At 35.7% G+C, this 17,541-nt stretch overlaps 1 protein-coding gene across 1 annotated transcript in view; it reads left to right on the forward strand.

Moving 5' to 3' along the window:
• Window positions 1–17,541, forward strand: part of SYCP2 (synaptonemal complex protein 2) — a 57,781-nt gene that overhangs the window by 14,809 nt on the left and 25,431 nt on the right. Inside the window, exons 11-19 of the mRNA XM_057312451.1 lie at window positions 6,013–6,161; window positions 7,387–7,461; window positions 7,904–8,050; window positions 11,065–11,164; window positions 12,010–12,167; window positions 13,927–13,996; window positions 14,296–14,353; window positions 14,909–15,042; window positions 15,185–15,624. Of these exons, the coding sequence (XP_057168434.1) occupies window positions 6,013–6,161; window positions 7,387–7,461; window positions 7,904–8,050; window positions 11,065–11,164; window positions 12,010–12,167; window positions 13,927–13,996; window positions 14,296–14,353; window positions 14,909–15,042; window positions 15,185–15,624 (1,331 nt within the window). The remainder of the gene's footprint in view (window positions 1–6,012; window positions 6,162–7,386; window positions 7,462–7,903; window positions 8,051–11,064; window positions 11,165–12,009; window positions 12,168–13,926; window positions 13,997–14,295; window positions 14,354–14,908; window positions 15,043–15,184; window positions 15,625–17,541) is intronic.

Consider the following 17,541-nt stretch of genomic DNA (forward strand, 5'->3'; position numbering starts at 1 on the left):
TGTGTGCCCTCTGTCAAACTGAGGAAATTCTCATTCCTAATTTGCTGCGAGGGACTTCCTTGATCACAAACACTGTTGGATTTGGGGAAATGCTTTTCCTGCACCTATTGATATTATATATGGTTTCTCTTGTTTGGTTCCTTAATAGAAATCCATTGATTTTCAAATGTTAGACCAACTTTGTGTTGTTGGGATAAACCCCACTTGGTTTTGGTACATTATCCTTTTATGTATCATTGGAATTGATTTATAAAATTTACCTACGAATTTGGTATTCTATGCATGAGAAGGTCTATAGTTTTCTTGTAATGTCTTTCAGTTTCAGAATGAGGGCAGTGTTAGCCTCCTAAGAATGAATTGGCAAGTTTTCCGTTGTCTTCAGTTTTCTATAAGAATATGTGTGGAATTGATACTGTTTCTTTCTTGTACCTGCTAGTATTTGCCAGTGAAGCTGTCTGGGCTCCCACCATTCTTTGTTGAAGGCTCTTAACTACAAATTCAGTTTATTTAATAAATAGAGAGTGTTTCAGGTCATCTCTTTCTTCTTGAGTAAGCTGATAATTTGTGTCTCTCAAGTAATCTGTCCGTTTTATTCATATTGTCAAATTTATTGGTATGAAGTGGTTTATTATGGTCCTTGGTATCTTCTTACTCTCTGTAGACTGTTATGATGGACTTTCTGTCACTCCTGATGTTTATAACTTGTATATTTTTCCTAATCAGTTTGATAAGAATATCAGTTTATTGGTATCATCAAAGAGCCAGCCTTTGGTTTCATTGATTTTTCTCTATTGTTTTTCTATTTTCCATTTAGTTAATCTCTGCTCTTATGTTTTTTTTTTTTTTCTGCTTACTTTAGTTTGAATTTGTTTTTCTGTTTCCATTGTCCTAGGGTGGAAGTTGATTTTATTATATCTCCTTTGTTGGCTTTATACCCCTTTAATTGGTGGTTGATTTAGGATTTATTTTATTCATCTTTAACTTAATAGTGTGTATATTCAGGTGATATTACACCCTTTTATGTGTAGCACAGGAACCCGCAACAGTGCACTTGCGCTTCTGCTTTCCTGGCTTTCCTGCCATTGCTATCAGTAGACAAAAAAGGTTTTTGTTTGTTTGTTTCTTTGTTGTTGTTGTTTTGCTTCTGCATGTGTCAGAACCTTTGCAATATGGTGTAATGATATTTTGCTTTATGCAGTCAATTAGCTTTTAAAGAGGTTTTTTAAAACGGATTAAAAAGTATTTTATGTTTACCTACACCTTTGCCATTTCCAGTGTTCAGTTTTCCTTTGCGTGGATTCAGATTTCTAACTACTGTTGTTTTCCCTCTCCTTGAATGACTTCTGTAGTACTTCTCGTAGTACAGACACTGGTGATGAGTTCTTTCAGTTTTTATGTTTCAGAAAAATCTTTTATTTTGTTTTCATTTTTGAAAAGTACTTTTGATACATATCGAATTTTAGATTGCCTATTGTTTCAGTTCAGTTTACTTTAAAGATGTATCGTCAAAGATATTCTACTTTCTCCTGGCTTGTGTTGTTTCTTCTGAGAAGTCTATTGTCATTCTCTAGTTTGTTCCATTTTATTTAAAGTCTTTTTACCCCGGATTCTTTTTAAGATTTTCTCTTCATCACTAGTTTTAAACAGTTTCAATATAGTGCTTTAGTGTGATTTTCTTCATGTCCTTTGTTCTTGGGGTTCATTGAGGCTGTTTGTTCTGTGGGTTCATAGTTTTCATCAAATTTAAAGTTTTTATCCTGTATTGTTCAGATATTCTTTTCCTGCTGATTTTTTCCTTCTCCTTTCCTCTGGAGACTCTGATTGCACATACACTAAGCTACCTGAAATCTTCCCACAGCTCACTGATTCTGCAGTTTCTCCACTCCTTCCACCCCAAATTTCCACCCCCCTTTTTTCATTTGAATATTTCTCTCTTGCTGTATTTCATGGTCATTAATATTTTCTTTAGCAGTATCTAATCTGTTGCTAGTCCTATCTTGTATAATGCTCACCTCCCCTATTGTATTTTTCATCTCTGAAAGTTTGATTTGGATCTTTTTTTTAAGATAAATTTTTAATTTTAGAATAGTTGTAGATTACAGAAAACTTACCAAAATAGTATAGAAAGTTTCCATGTACCCCCTCACTCAGTTTCTCCAATTTCTTAAATTGTGGTAAAAAAAAAATATATATATATATATATATATATACACACACACACACACATATACATATATACATACACACACACAACATAAAATTTATTACCTTAACTATTTTAAATGTATAGTTCAGTAGTGTTACGTATATTCACATTGTTGTGGAATAGTTCTCCAGAACTTTTGTCATCTTGCCAAATTGTAACTTTATACCCATTAAATCACTTCCCTTTTCCCCCCGTCCACCCATACCCTGGTAACCACCATTCTGCATCTTTCTTCTGTGAATTTGACTATTTTAAGTAGAATCATACAGTATATATTTTTTGTGACCAGCATTTTTCATTTAGCATAGTGTTTTCTCCCATACTTGCTTTTTAAAAGATTTTTATTTTTATTTATTTATTAAATATTTTATTTATTTGTTTGACAGAGATAGAGACGGCGAGAGCAGGAACACAAGCAGGGGGAGTGGGAGAGGGAGAAGCAGGCCTCCTGCTGAGCAGGGAGCCTGATGCGGAGCTGGATCCCAGGACTCTGGGATCATGACCTGAGCCAAAGGCAGACACTTAACGACTGAGCCACCCAGGCACCCAAGATTTTTCTTTTTTTTTTTTTTTTTATAAAGATTTTATTTATTTATTTGACAGAGAGAGACAGCCAGCGAGAGAGGGAACACAAGCAGGGGGAGTGGGAGAGGAAGAAGCAGGCTCCCAGCAGAGGAGCCTGATGTAGGGCTCGATCCCATAACGCCAGGATCACGCCCTGAGCCGAAGGCAGCCGCCTAATGACTGCGCTACCCAGGCGCCCCAAGATTTTTATTTTCTTTAATCTCTACACCCATCTTGGGGCTTGAACCCAAAACTTCTAGATCAAAATCCACTGACCAACCAGGCACCCCTCATTTTTTAATTTTTACATCTTTTTTTTTTTAATATATTTTTACGGGACGTAAATTATTGCATTTTAAAACAAGAAGCCTACTTGGATCTTCATCTTCCTTTAGTTGTCTCATTCTTTTTCATTCATAGCCAATTTTGAGAGAGAGTTTTACTAAATCCTTTTTTTTCTCCTTCTTTTCAGTCCTGCTCTTACTACTTTGTTTCCCATCCCACTCCACTGAAATTTTAGATGTCAAAATAATAGTTAATTTTATTACTTATATCAGTATGCACAGTTTCAGTCCTTATACTAACCCTCCCCCCACCTTTGACGCTGTTGACTATACTTTCATTTTTGAATCGTTTTTCCTAATTTCTCAGCTAAGCTCTATATATTCCTCCTTTATTTCCTATTTTGACAAATGGTATGATGACCTTCCAGGTCCCCCAATACAGAAGCCATTCTTGATTGTTTCCTTTCCCTCAACTAATCATTTTTCATGTTCATGTATTTCTCTTAACATTTTTTGAATTTCTTTTCTCCCCTTTATCTTCATGCTAATCACTGCTGCCGCTTCCTAATAAAGTTCTATCGTTTGCATCTTGCCAAATGTAGTTGCACATAATTGGGGGGAAAACGTTATTTTCATTGTTTTAATAGTGTAATTTGATTTTTAAGATTTATTTTCCAATATATAACTCTCCCTAATTTTATGAGGACTCTTCTGTAAAAAAATCAAGTTCTTTATGTATGGATTAAAAAGAGTTTTTCAGGTTTTTTTTTTTTTTTTGGAGCTTCCTGGTTGGTGAATAAGAATGAATCTTCATTCCAGGAGGGTGGTGCGTCCTAAACTTCACAGGGACAGGAGTTCCTGTGCTCCAGACCCTTCCAGACCTCACACTGTGTATCTCTTCACCTAGCTGTTCATGCGTATCCTTTAATATCCTTTGTAGTAAAGTAGTAATCTAGTGTAACCTATATGGAACAGGCAATATCTGAATGAATGGCACTCATGGAAAAAAAAAAAAAGTGGAACCTGGGAATCAATTAATATTTCTAGTGAAAAAGAATGTGATTAGTTGCAGACTGAGGGGATGGGAAGCAGCAGTGTAATGGATTACAGACAGACCGTTTTATATATAATATGTAAGAATTTATAAAATAAATGCTCCGTGAGCAATCTTAAAATTTTTTTTTAAAATGCCTTTGCAGGAGAAAATGTTATTATATTCATATAGTGTACTAGAATCTCATATAAATATGTTTACTATAAATACTTAGGTTTTTTTAAAGATTTATTTATTCGAGATAGAGTGAGAGCATGCGCGTTCATGCCCATGTGTGGTGGGGAGAGAGGCAGAGGGAGAGAGAGTTACAAGCAGACTCTGCGCTGAGTGCAGAGCCCATCACAGGGCTTGATCTCACAACCCCGAGGTCATGACTGAGCTAAAACCAAGAGTTGGATGCTCAACTGACTGTGCCACCCAGGCGCCCCAAAATACTTGGCTTTTTAGCAAGCAACAAAATAAATTTTCTGGTATCTCAGTAATATTGCTAATTAAAAGCAAGTCATGATATACTCTAGGCAGTTAAAGGAAATACCAAAAATTTCAACAAAGCCCACAATAAAATATAACAAATACCAATAAATTCTTTACATAGTCACAGTATATGTGGAGAATACTTTGTACAAAAAGGTACAAAGCATTCAGCATTATTTGAAGTAATTCTAATACTATGTTTATGTAAGCAGTGAAACAAATATTGCATGTAAGTTCGTGGTAAGCTGCAGAAAAAAAAAAGTCATATCAGAGCAATATAATAATAAAAAATATCCATAAGGATTATAAATTTTCTAATATTCATCAGAATTCAAAACATTATTGTCTTCAAAGTCACCCAAAATTTCATCTCTGAAGCTTGAAAACTTATTACTGTTGAAACACATGACTTTTTTTTCCCCCGAAATAAAACCACCAGCACTCTTTGAGTTAGAAACAGTCACTTCTATCTTCAAGCAATTAATAATTCTTATAACCATCAAAGGACGTTACTGCGCAAGTTTTTCATGACCATAGAGTTGCAAAAACAAATAACACATATTCTGCTTGAGTAAGCCTCATAGGAATCAGAATTTTATAGCCAATAGGACATTTGTCCTGTAGGTTAGGTCATGAAGTAGCCAGCAGAGCTTTTCCTGATGTAGAGACAAATTTTTCTACTTGGTATGCTCCATCTCCATCAGAATGTTTTCCTCCTGCCCAAAAATATACATTGGGGACAGGTGTGGCAACTTGTCAGTTATCAATAGAAGCCCCATCAGAAGTAGGACAGGACGATATGTGGCCTTTAGTCCATAATACAGGCACATTAATTGGATGTTGAGTGATTCTTTGGTGAGTTTTTGGAGGAAGGGAGGTAAATATCTCTTATAAACTGGCACTTACAGTATTTTCAGTGGATCAACAAATTAATGGAGGGGTTGCACTGATTCTTCTTCACAGTTTCCTGGCACAGTTCTTTACAGTCAACTTGTTTGTAACACTTGGATTTAAGAGAAATGTTCAAATAGATGCTTATGCCAAGAAACATAGTTATTTATGGAACTAAAGTTATTTTCTTTGTTTGACTCTTTTAAATTAAGCAAATAGTTTTCTAAGATATGTTCTAGGAATATAAGAATATAAGGAAAATAAGAACCTGTTAGTGTCCAGAGCATATTTAGGGCTTTAGCTCATTAGCTATTATGTTAGTTTGTAATTTATAGATCAGGAAACAGAGACTCTGAAAAATAAATTGATTTGTTTGCATAAGTCGTTAGTACTGGAATTGATTGTTAAATCATAGAAGTTAATGTTATTTCCCTTCAATTTAATTACTATGCTACATGACTTTCTTATTTATAGTATACCTAGAGAGTGGTATCGTAGAAATGAATATAAACTAATAGGTGTGATTTCTTTGATTACAGTGAGAGAATCGAAGAAGCTGCTGACCATAATTCTGAAAAACATAGTAAAAATTAGTAAAAGAGAAGGGAAAGAATTGCTGTTGTATTTTGATGCATCATTAGAAATCACTAGTGTGACACAAAAAATTTTTGGTGCAAATAAATATAGGGTAAGTGTTTAAATTCTTTTTAATATTTATTTTCATAAAATTCTTTTTAGTATTTATTTTCATAATTCTGGAAACTTTCGGTTATTTAGGGCTATAAGTTTCATTGATTTTTTTCCCCCTAGAATTCTTAAAATATGTTGGTTTTTAGTTCTTTAAATTTTTATTGTCGCATAGCCATCAGATTGTTAGCCATATCCTTGAGACACCTGTTAGAATCTCAGATGACAAAATAAGCTGCAGTATTAAAAATATTTGATGAATTCCTGGTAGGTGTTTAAAAAGTGAATTGAGAAAAGACCATGTTTTTAAGATGTTAAACATTTTGAGGATTACAGAATCTACCTCAGAAGAAGTAAATAAGAGGCAGGTACAGAAGTTGAGAAAACAGAATGCTCATTGAGAGTCAGATTTGAAGGAAAGGCTATTCAGATGGGGTTTGAAATGGCCTTGGAAATTGATGGGTGAAATTTAGAGAAGATGCATTCTAGGACTGTGGAAGACATCATGTCAGTAAGGTGACAGCTCATGTTATGTTTCAGGGAGCTACTCTGTTGACAAGCTTGGATAGTGCATGTCTTAGTCTGTTCAGGCAGCTATAACAAAAATACCGTAGACTGGGTGGCTTAAATGACAAACCTTTCTTTCTTGCTTGCTTGCTTTTCTTTCTTTTTTTCTTTCTTCCTTTTTCTTTTCTTCTCTCCTTCCTTCCTTCCTTCCTTCCTTCCTTCCTTCCTTCCTTCCTTCCTTCCTTCCTTCCTATTTATTTCTCATGGTTCTGGAGACTAGAAGTCCAAGATCAGGGTACCAGCAGACTTGTTTTCTGGTGAGGGCCCAATTCCTGGTTCACAGTGGCTGTCTTTCCACTGTGTCCTCACATAGCAGAAGAAGTGAGGGAGTTCTTTGGGGTCTCATTCTATAGCAGCACTGATCCCATTCACGACAGCCCTGCCCTGATGACCCAGTCACCTGCCAGAGGCCCCACCTCCTAACACCATCACCTTGGGGGTTAGGTTTCAGTATATGAATTCGGGGGGACACATTCAGCTCATAGCTGTGCAGAAGATTTATGGTGAAGAAAAATAGAGACTGTATTTGTGGAGAAGGGTATTTATATATACAAAATAATGATTTGAAATAATTTGAGAGTTTTGAAAGGAAACAGGAAATAATTGCATTAACATGCAACGAACCGGGAGAAAATGACATCATTTTGAATTAATTTTAGGAATTTACCAGAAAACAAGGTATTTCAGTTGCCAAAACATCTGTGCATATACTTTTTGATGCAAGTGGATCACAGGTATGTGTCTGACTTACTTGATTTTTATCATTGGGCTAAGTTGAACCCTAAATAATTGCACAATATTATGTTGGACAGTGAATATCTAAAAAAATAAATTTTCTCAACATAAAATGCCCCAATACGGTATATGATTTTTTTAAGCATGTTATTAAAGATCATTTATTTTAGTATAGAAGATAGTTATTAATATCATTTTGTAACTTTAAAAATTAGGTATATATGTCCTGCCACTAATGCCAAAGCTTGTTTTATGTCTATTGACATTTGAAAATATGGATGCTTTTTGTTGGGTTACTTTGTAGGAATAAGTACATAGAAAATAAAGAGTTGACTTTGTAAGTGTGGGATGAATGGGCGCTTTATTAAGACATCCGGTGATTTTTGAGAACTTCCTGTGGTTTGCAGTTTGAAATACTTTTTTCTCTACATTCTCCAACAGATTCTAGTGCCGGAAAGTCAAATCTCACCCATGGAAGAGGAACTCATTAGTTTGAAAGAAAAACCTAACTCCCAAAAGGAATTTGCTAAGCCTCCAAAATATATCAAAAACGGTAATCAGGGGGACAGAAAAAATAGTCAGCCTGAGGTAAATATGGTGCCAAAATACTTGTTTATTAAACAGCATAGATCAAATCATTGCTACATATAATTATAGAAAAAAAAATCTAGAATTTACCTTAATGGCCTTCATCAATAACATTCAGAGTATTTCCCCTGCCTTTTATAAATGCAAACAAAAGATAGTGTTTTGGCAATTGTGTTTACGTGTAGGGATAAGAGGGTTAAGACAAGGTATACTATATACTTGTAAATTCCAAGTTAGAAATATATAAGAAAGCACCACTTGTTAAATTTATCCTGTCTGTCTATATTTGCTTTTGGCTGTTATGTAGAATACAAATCCATAATGTAACGTTCTCTTTATTTGCACAAGGAAAGGAAAGCTAAATAATAAGTTTTTTTTCCTCCTCCTCCTACCAGTGAAGGCTCCTCTAGACCACATTCAGCAGAACCAGTTCTCAGCCTTTGTGTCTTGTGACACTTGACATTGCTAACAGCCCCGTCTTTCTTAATGCCCTCTCCTTCTTTGCTTTGTTAGCCTGTTAGTTCTCTTCCAACTTCTGTTACTACCTTAGAGATACCTTCTCTCCTTGCATCCTAAATGTAGATTTGCTCTGAAAACTTGACTCAGCCTCCTGAACATCTCTGTGCCTTCTCCCTTAAAGAGCTCCCTTCATGTGCATAGTTGAAGCTCTTGAAATATACCAGACCTCTCTTCAAAGTGCTACAGCCCAGTCTCCACTTATTCTTTTGAATGTTTCCTTTTGTATGTCTCTTCCTTTCCTGAAATCTAACCTCAAACACTTTTATCTTTTGCTTCAAATTTGCATCTACCTCCATACTTCAGTAATGCTACCATTAATTTTCTGATGGTATCCTGAATCCTGCCTCCTCTCCCCTGACACCTAGGACCAAGGTACTAGTGATGGTTCTTTCACAGTACCTCTCACATCCTTTCCTCCTCATTCCCTCTGCCCTTACTCATTTTAGCACACCTAGCTCAGTTCAGCAGCCTCCTCTTTGGCCTTTGACTCTGCCAACTACCCCATGTGGTGTTCCTTCCCTGGTTTTTCTTAATCCCGGAGTCCCTGTTGCATTCTGCTCAGAAAGTTGTGGGATCTCTGTGTTTATCTTCCTGCATCTAAATTTTGACTCAATCCTGAGACCTTCTACAAGTTCATTTTACTCTACCTACTCACCACATGAGTAAGGTTAACGGCTTTCCTGCCTCTTTTTATGTCATACTAATTCTTGCCTCTATACCTTCATTCATGTTGTCTGTCTTTTTTTTTTTTTTTTTTTTTTTTTTACCTTCCCTCATTTAAAGTGCCCTTACATTTGCAAGTCTTGATTAATTTTCACTTTTCTTCATGGACTTTTTCCTGTTTTAGTTTTTACTAATTTCTCGCCTTTAGGCGACTTTAACTCTCACAGGCTCTTCCATACATTTTGTCATGTTGATATTACCCACTGTTTTTTCCCCGTTAGTCTTGTGTCCTTTGTTAAATGAAAAATGCCATCTTCTGTTTTCCTTGGACGATTAAATTATAAAAGCCATTTTCTGTGTCTTTATATCAGAGTCATAATGAGTACTTATTTAAAATGCTGATTCTTAGGGCCTCCCACCTTAAATGTATTGAGTCATAAACTCTAGAACTAAAGATCTCTAAGAAACAGTGCACTGTTGTTAAAATACCACTGTGTTTTTGTTAAGGATTGACTGTTTTAAGCATTTATATGAATAAGTAACTTCCCAGGTCCCATTCACTATGCCACTAGGAACTGTCTTTTCTTGAAGAATCCATTGGTTCAATAGTTTGTTTTCTGGTTAATCATAGAATTCCCCCTTTTCCTCTCCTTTCCACCTTTCCTCCACACCCCATTTACAGACCTATTAAAAACCGTGCCATATTTTTTTCTTAGTCTTAGGGGCAGATGCCTTTTAAAAAATAGCTCTCCTCTGTGTCTTTACAGTTTGTCACTATCTATGCCCTTCCATGGCGTCCTCTGAAGCTCTTTCCCACTTCTGTTCATTGACTCTAGGATGAAGTTAGAAAATGCACATCTTTACTGGAATCACTAGCTCCTGTGCCACTGAGTCTCTGAATTCCTGTTGCTGCTTTTTACTCCAAAGTCACTTTAGTCCTCACAGAATATTAATAACAGTTTTTAAAAATGTGTGAAAATTCTGAAGAATGCTTAACATTATGAAAGCATTCATAAACAAATTTATATAAATATACATAAATATGTATCCAAACATCATACATATTTGAAATAGAATAAGAAACTGAGCCATCAGGCGCCTGGGTGGCTCAGTCAGTTAAGCATCTGCCTTTGGCTCAAGTCATGATCCCAGGGTCCTGGGATGGAGTCCCACATCAGGCTCCCTGCTCAGTGGGGAGTCTGCTTCTCCCTCTCCCTCTCCTGCTCCCCCTGCTTGTGCATGCTCTTTCTGTCAAATAAATAAATCTTAAAAAAATAAAAAAGAAAAGAAAAGAAACTGAGCCATTGGTTATAGATACACTCAGTACCAATAAAATATTTTCAGCTAGTATTTAAAGGTGCTGTATTTCATGTCTGATATCCATAAATAATTTTTAAAACAAGTTTTGGCTACCTGTGTCAATACCAAATATTAGGGTAAAACCTTTCAAGTCAGCCTAAAACACAGAAATTTCTGGTTATCATGTTGTTTATAAAATACCATATGTTGGGGCATCTGGGTGGCACAGTCAGTTGAGCATCCAACTCTTGGTTTTGGCCCAGGTCACGATCTCAGGGTCCTGGGATTGAGCCCCACATGGGGCTCTGTGCTCAGCATGGAGTCTCCTTGTTCCTCTTTCTCTGCTCTTCCCCCTGCTTGTGCTTTCTCTCTTGCTCTCTCCATCTGTCTCTGAAATGAATAAATAAAATCTTTAAACAAAGTACCATATATCTTTTGTGTGTAGTCAAGGTAAAATATTACAGATAAAATTATAAAGTATTTCATTTTAAAAGAGAATGTGTGTTTACTGTGGCTGCTTCTCATGGTTTCAGATAATTACTCCTAGCAAAAGAAAAATGTCTGAAGCATCAATGATTGTTCCTGGTGCAGACAGATACACTGTGAGAAGTCCAATACTTTTAATTAACACATGTAAGTTTTATAGTCTTAAAAGACTTCTAATAAACATATTTTTAAAACAGGCATTTTTTAATTCAGAGATACTCTGGGCATAATTTACATAGAGAATAAGTTGGGGATATGGAAATTGTTAAGATACAAACCACAAATGTCTTCTAATTGTCAGGAAATTCCGAATTTCTAAGCGGTATATTGGTTATTAACATGTAAACATTATTCAAAGTGTTAATACCAGCGTTAATAATTTATTGTAATTTAAGTGGGAGTCAGCTGTAACACAGTGGATAAAACATTGAATTAATCAGGATGCTTGGGCTTATTTCCCTACCCCCAGGTGTGTACTTTGTACAGATTATCCTCCAGGTAAGTTTAGAACCGGTTTTCTTTTTATAAAATGGAACTGAAGTGTCTGTCTCATCAAGTTGTTCAGAAGACTAAATAAAAATCATTCACTCAACAAGAAATATTGTGAAACATTTAGTGCCTGGTACATACTAAGGACTAAATACAAATCAAAAAATAATACTATATAGTAGCTGCTATAAAACAGTCTTATTTAGTCTATATGACAATTTAATAGTGTTCTGTTCCCAAAATCCAGTTGCCTACTGGGCAGTTATCTAATGTCCTATAGCCTCCACAATAAATTCATCTTCCCACCCTCCCTGCCAGTTTTTTGTCTATTTCTTTCCTTGGTAAATGGCATCTGTATCCATTTATTCATCTAAACCAGAAACCTGGGACCCATCCTGGCACCTCCCTTTTTTTACCTTCCTCATCTGAGAAGTACCTCAATAATAGCAATATGTCATTTTAAAAGCCCTATAAATAGAGCAATCCTTTGTCCTCCTTTTTAGCAACACCACGAAGAGGAAGAATTAAACCACCACTGCAAATGAAGAGTTCTGCGGAAAAACCTGATATACCTAAAACATCAGAAAGTGGAGTAGACAATGCTGTATCTCTTACATCTAGACCATCTGAAGGAAGAAATGGTGGAGATAAGACAGACCAAGTAATTTTATTTTGAAAACCTTTTTTAAAATTAATTTTATCAAGTTATTGTAGAAATACATATTGAGTTAACTTCTTTTATAAGCAGTGAGTGCCTCACTTCGTTTAAAGTATCTATATCTATCTATATATTATTTATTGTTCTTGAGAGTCAGTTCCTTCTGACAGGACCTACTTATTGTGCTAACAGTAAAATTGAGGAATATCCATTCAGTATAACTCTGATTTATGTATTCAGTAGGAGAAGTGGACTTGCCATCATTCTTTAGTTTATTATACAAGTTAGTGTCTGCTAGAAATGTAAGATACAAGTAGACTCTGTCCTTAAGTATTTCAAAGTCTAGTGTGGAAATTAGACAAATTAATAAGAGAATTATAACATTGTATAAATGTTCTCAGATTATACATATAGGATGCAGGAGGAACCTAGTGGAGGGGCAGGTGCCTAACCCCAGAGCTCGAGGGGAGGGTGAAGATCAGGAGATGCTCTTTAGGGAAATGGAGAGTGAGTTGGTTTTTGAAGGATCAATTAAGGTTAGTCAAATGGACATCAAGGATAAGGGCATTCATGCCAGGTAGCTAAAGGGACAGAACAGAGAATAGCTAAGAGAAAGTTATTTCTGGAGAGATGGGGTAGTCAGAGATATAGATAAGTTTGTAGATGAGAAGTGCCTAATAGCTTTTGTTTTCTCTGAAGTGTGTGGTGAACATGGTGAGATTTGTCTTGGCGATATGCTGAAGTAGAGGGCTCAGGGACATGTAAAGACTTGAAACAGTTACTAAGAGATAAGGGGGAGGTTATTAAGGGATAATGAAGACCCTTTCAATATAAGACTGAATTTTATCATGTTATCTAATGTCCTTTTTTTACCTTGGGTCAGAAATATGTGTCATTTTTCTCCAACAAAGCACAGTAAAAAGGAATAGGCGGTGAATTTTTTTAAAAAACGGTTATGTGGCCAAAAGATGAATGGTGCAAGAGTTGAAGATACTCAGAAAAAAGAGTCAAAAGTAATTGTTCAAATTAATCAGCTAAGTGTTCCTTTATTAGGGCACCATTGTTCAGTGGTGTGGCATGGTCCTGAGTGTGGTAGGATGGCGGGCATCCCAGACCTGTGCTTGCTTATTTCAGTCAGGGGAGCCCTTCTGCCATTGTGACAGCCAACGCGTACGTGCATGCTTTCCTACTGCTCCTGTCCTGGGATGGAGAACTGCCGGCTTAGACCAAGTAGGGAAGACAGCCAGCATGAGGCACAGCGTCTAGCCTGGAGGGCATGGCAGATTGTTATCAGATATGTGGCTATGAAAAGACAGAAGCTTGGAGGCAAGAAGTTACCTGTTCAGTGGCCACAACTTTACAGAATCCTTTAATATTCTAGAATTTCCGACTCTTGTATGTTAGTGAAGACAGAATAGATACAGGCTGTGAGAGCAGCTGCAGTAGGAGATGTGCCACAGCGATTGTAGAATTGTAAGTTACAGATGAGAATGGAATTATTGTACTAGCTGTGGATGAGATCAGAAAGTTTGTAGGCTCTTCTGCCTTGTCTGTGATGAAAATTAATTATTTTTTGTGTTTTAGGATAAGCAGTATTTTGGAAGGGGCATAACCTTTATGAAACAATAGAAATACTATCCAACTTTTAATAGCAAGACAAATTATTTTAAAGGTTTTAAACTTTAATACTCCGAGTTTTAATAGTTGTTTTCATGTAATGCCTTGACTAAAATTTATATACCATGTCTCCTATGTGTTATAGCATATCGAAACTGCTAAAGTTGTAGAGAAGACAGAAAATAAGGACATTGAATTCCCAAACCAAAATATCAGTAAGTACTCTTTTGGTTTAATTTCACCTTCTCTTTTAAAAAAAAATGTGTACACTTCATATTTCCCTTTAACTTCACTGGCTTTCATTGATTTGAAAAAGAAAGATTTATAATGAATGCATTTGGCTTTATGAAAGGAACTTAAAGGTTACAAGGAAATACAATACAGTCTCTATTTCCAAGAAGATCTCTGTGTCCTAATATGTGAATCTTGATCAACTTCTATACCAACTCCCACTTTACCCCGCCAACAGGAAAAAAAATGGAAAATGTCATAATTTTTGTTTTATTTTATTTAGATGACCTGCAGGATATTGTTCCAGATTCCCAGGCAGTGGAGAAAATAGATAAACCTGTGTAAGTATGGAGAAAACCATCAAATAAGTTAGTATATATTAATGTTGTTTTTACATAAATGTAATAAATTGTAAAAGAAAAGATTTTTATATTCTTAGAATGTAGTATTGGCTCTAGCACTAATTAGCTCAAGTATTACTATGATTGCATAATGGGGAATAGTCTGTGTTTTGTTTTTTTGTGTGTTTTTTTTTCATAGCCACAAACATAACTCTTTTCCAAATTGAGAGACTTAAAATGAATGAGATTTTTAAAATAATAAAGTATGAATATGAGGAAATTTAGCCTAGTTTAAATACATAGTAGAACATGTAAGATATGTGAGATATATTTAAGTAGATATCAAATAATAACAATAATGGAACTTTTTAATAATAGTTTTTAATCTGATCAATTACATAGTTAACTTTCATAATAACTTACCAAAATATTTTCATACTTAACTAATGAATTGCTATCAATAAACATTGAGTAAACAAAAGAAAATCACGGTCTCATATCAGAGTCATAGGCTAATGTTTTGTACTACATTAAGCAAGTTATTTTATTTTCCAGGTTACCTGGTGTTTTGGACAACATTTGTGGAAATAAAATGCCCTCCAAATGGTCATGCTGGACTCCTGTAACAAATATTAATCTGTGTGATAACCAAAGAGCAGGTACTTTATCAGGAGACACATTCAATCAAGGTGAGACATTTTTTTCTCTGTATACAATAGTAGCTCAGGGAAATACTCATTTCTTGCAATGTCTAATAAATATCTTTGATTTTAACAAATTTATGTATTACCAGTTTATTAATTTAATAAGGATTGATTATTTTTCCACTAGATGTTATTGTCAACAAAAAACTTACAAAACAAAAATCATCCTCTTCAATATCTGAGGATAATTCTGAAGAAACAGAAAAGGTGCAATATAAGAAAAAAACAATGCAGCATAACAAAATAGAGAAAGCAGAAGTAGGAGTTTGCAAAAGAGACACTCAGCAACGACCAAATCATCCTAAACATCCGGAGCAGAAAAATACTGAAAATACCAAGCAAAGTGATTGGCGTATTGAATCTGAAACTACTTTTAAGTCCGTTCTCCTAAATAAGACAATTGAAGAATCTCTAATCTATAGGAAGAAATACGTACTGTCAAAAGATGTGAATACTGCGATTTGCGATAAAAGCCCTTCTCCTAGAAAAAATGTGAGAAGTCATAGAAAATCGGGGAAAAAATTAACGTCTGAACTTAATTCCTGGGATTTGAGACAAAAAAAAATGGTGAGCTTTGTGTGTTGTTTGGTTTCTGCATGTGTATAATATGCCTATCTAATAACATAAGACAGTGAAAGAAGCTTGATGGATTGCTGCAGATTGAACATTTGTGAGACCTTGTTCTTTAATTCAAGTCTCCCGTCTGAGAGTGAATGTCTCCTGAACTCCTCCCTCACCTCAGCCTAGTTCCTCCCCGCCCTCCACCCCCCCCAATCAGTGTGCCCACAGGTGCAGGGCAGGTGTATAAACAGGTGTGGCATGAATGCACCCTGCAGCTCGTTGTGTCCTCCTGATGGTTTTCTTCCACTCTGTCCCTCAGATGCTTTGAGCATCTATATATAGAACTGTCTGTGCCTCTCTAATGGTGCTTACCTTTCTTTTAATGGTTGTGTCTGTTGTTCTCCTTGTTTTAACCTATTAGAGCGTAAAGACTATGTTATATTCATTTGTTTTCCTGCATGGCCTAGCTCAGTTTTGCACCATAGTAGCATCTGAAACCATTTCTTGGATTTTGCTTTAGCGTTTGACAGGTTTTTTCAAAGGAAAAGAGAAGACGTCGGCAGAGTGCAGGAGACTGTCTTCTGTCCTGTTGCTCATTCCCATTGGAGTCTTTACCTTCTCCTTCAGGTTAATCATCTGTAGGACATCTCTAGGACAGTTTTGCACCATACTTTAGACCAAAAGTTTACTTTTTGTAGTAGTTACCGTAAATATTTTTTTTGTTGTTGCTATCAAGATGCAGATTAAGAAAACTTTTTAATTAGAATACATTCCACTGCCAATAATAGAATCTGTTTTTCACTCTTAGAAGATCCAGGTTTTATAGGCTTCTATTTTCATTTATCTTGCAGAGTAGTATTAATACCTGGAACGCCAAATTTCTGGGGTTGATGTAAACTGTCCGTGTATTGGAGCATCTTGATGTGCAAATGAAATACTTAATAATTTGCAATTGTTGTTTATAATTAGACATTATTTCATTTGTCTTGACCAGACTTTTTATTTTGTCTTTAATCTGCAGTTCACTTTCTGTGCCTGATTCGGCTACCAAGTCCTTTCGGGTCACTTTTTCTTGTGTCTTCGTATGCTACTCTTCTTTAGAGTCTTAGCTGCTGTTTGTTCTTCAGATGCAGGGAAGGAGGTTCTTCTTGTCTGAGTGCTGAATGTTCTTCAATTTTTATTTTAACTGTTTCCTTTGGAATTTAGAATTATTTCACACAATTTCCCTGAGCTAGTCATTGGTTTTTTTTTCCCCTGGGACCACAGAAACTGATCATCTCTTCTAGACTATGCTCTGATTTTTTAAAACCCAACTTCCTGTTTCCAGAAGTTCTCTTGTGTTGCTTCCTGTGTAATGATACAGGACTTTCTGCCACTTGCATGCATGACGACTCTCCTCTAAGGCAGTCATCTGATCCTGCTTCCTGTTTACTGGATTAACCCAGAGAAACAGAACCTCTGCAGCTCAGCAGCACAGATTCCCCAGGTTGCTCCAGGTATGCTGAAAGTTCTGAAATCATACACTCACTACTTTAGGGAGGTTCATTTTTGCTACATTTTTATCAAGCCAAGTAAAGTAATCTCAAGGGACAGTAAATAGTAACTTATGATCTATTACATATGAAAACATAAACTTGAAAATGATTAAAATAGGGCACCTGGATGGTTCAGTTAGTTAAGCATCTGACTCTTGATTTCTGCTCAGGTCATGATCCCAGGGTCATGAGATCAAGCCCTGCATTGGGGTCTGGGATGGACATAGAGCCTGCTTAAGATTTTCTCTCTCCCTCTCCCTCTGCCCCAATAGCCCCCACCCACCCTCTGGCTCTCTTGCAAAAATAAAATAAAATAAATAATAAATTTTTTGTTTCTATTATATTTTATCATAATTTAAAAAAATACCTGATTCCCAGAAAAAGGTAA

This window comes from Ursus arctos, unplaced genomic scaffold (assembly GCF_023065955.2).
Source record: "Ursus arctos isolate Adak ecotype North America unplaced genomic scaffold, UrsArc2.0 scaffold_16, whole genome shotgun sequence".
In the NCBI taxonomy this organism is placed as follows: domain Eukaryota; kingdom Metazoa; phylum Chordata; class Mammalia; order Carnivora; family Ursidae; genus Ursus; species Ursus arctos.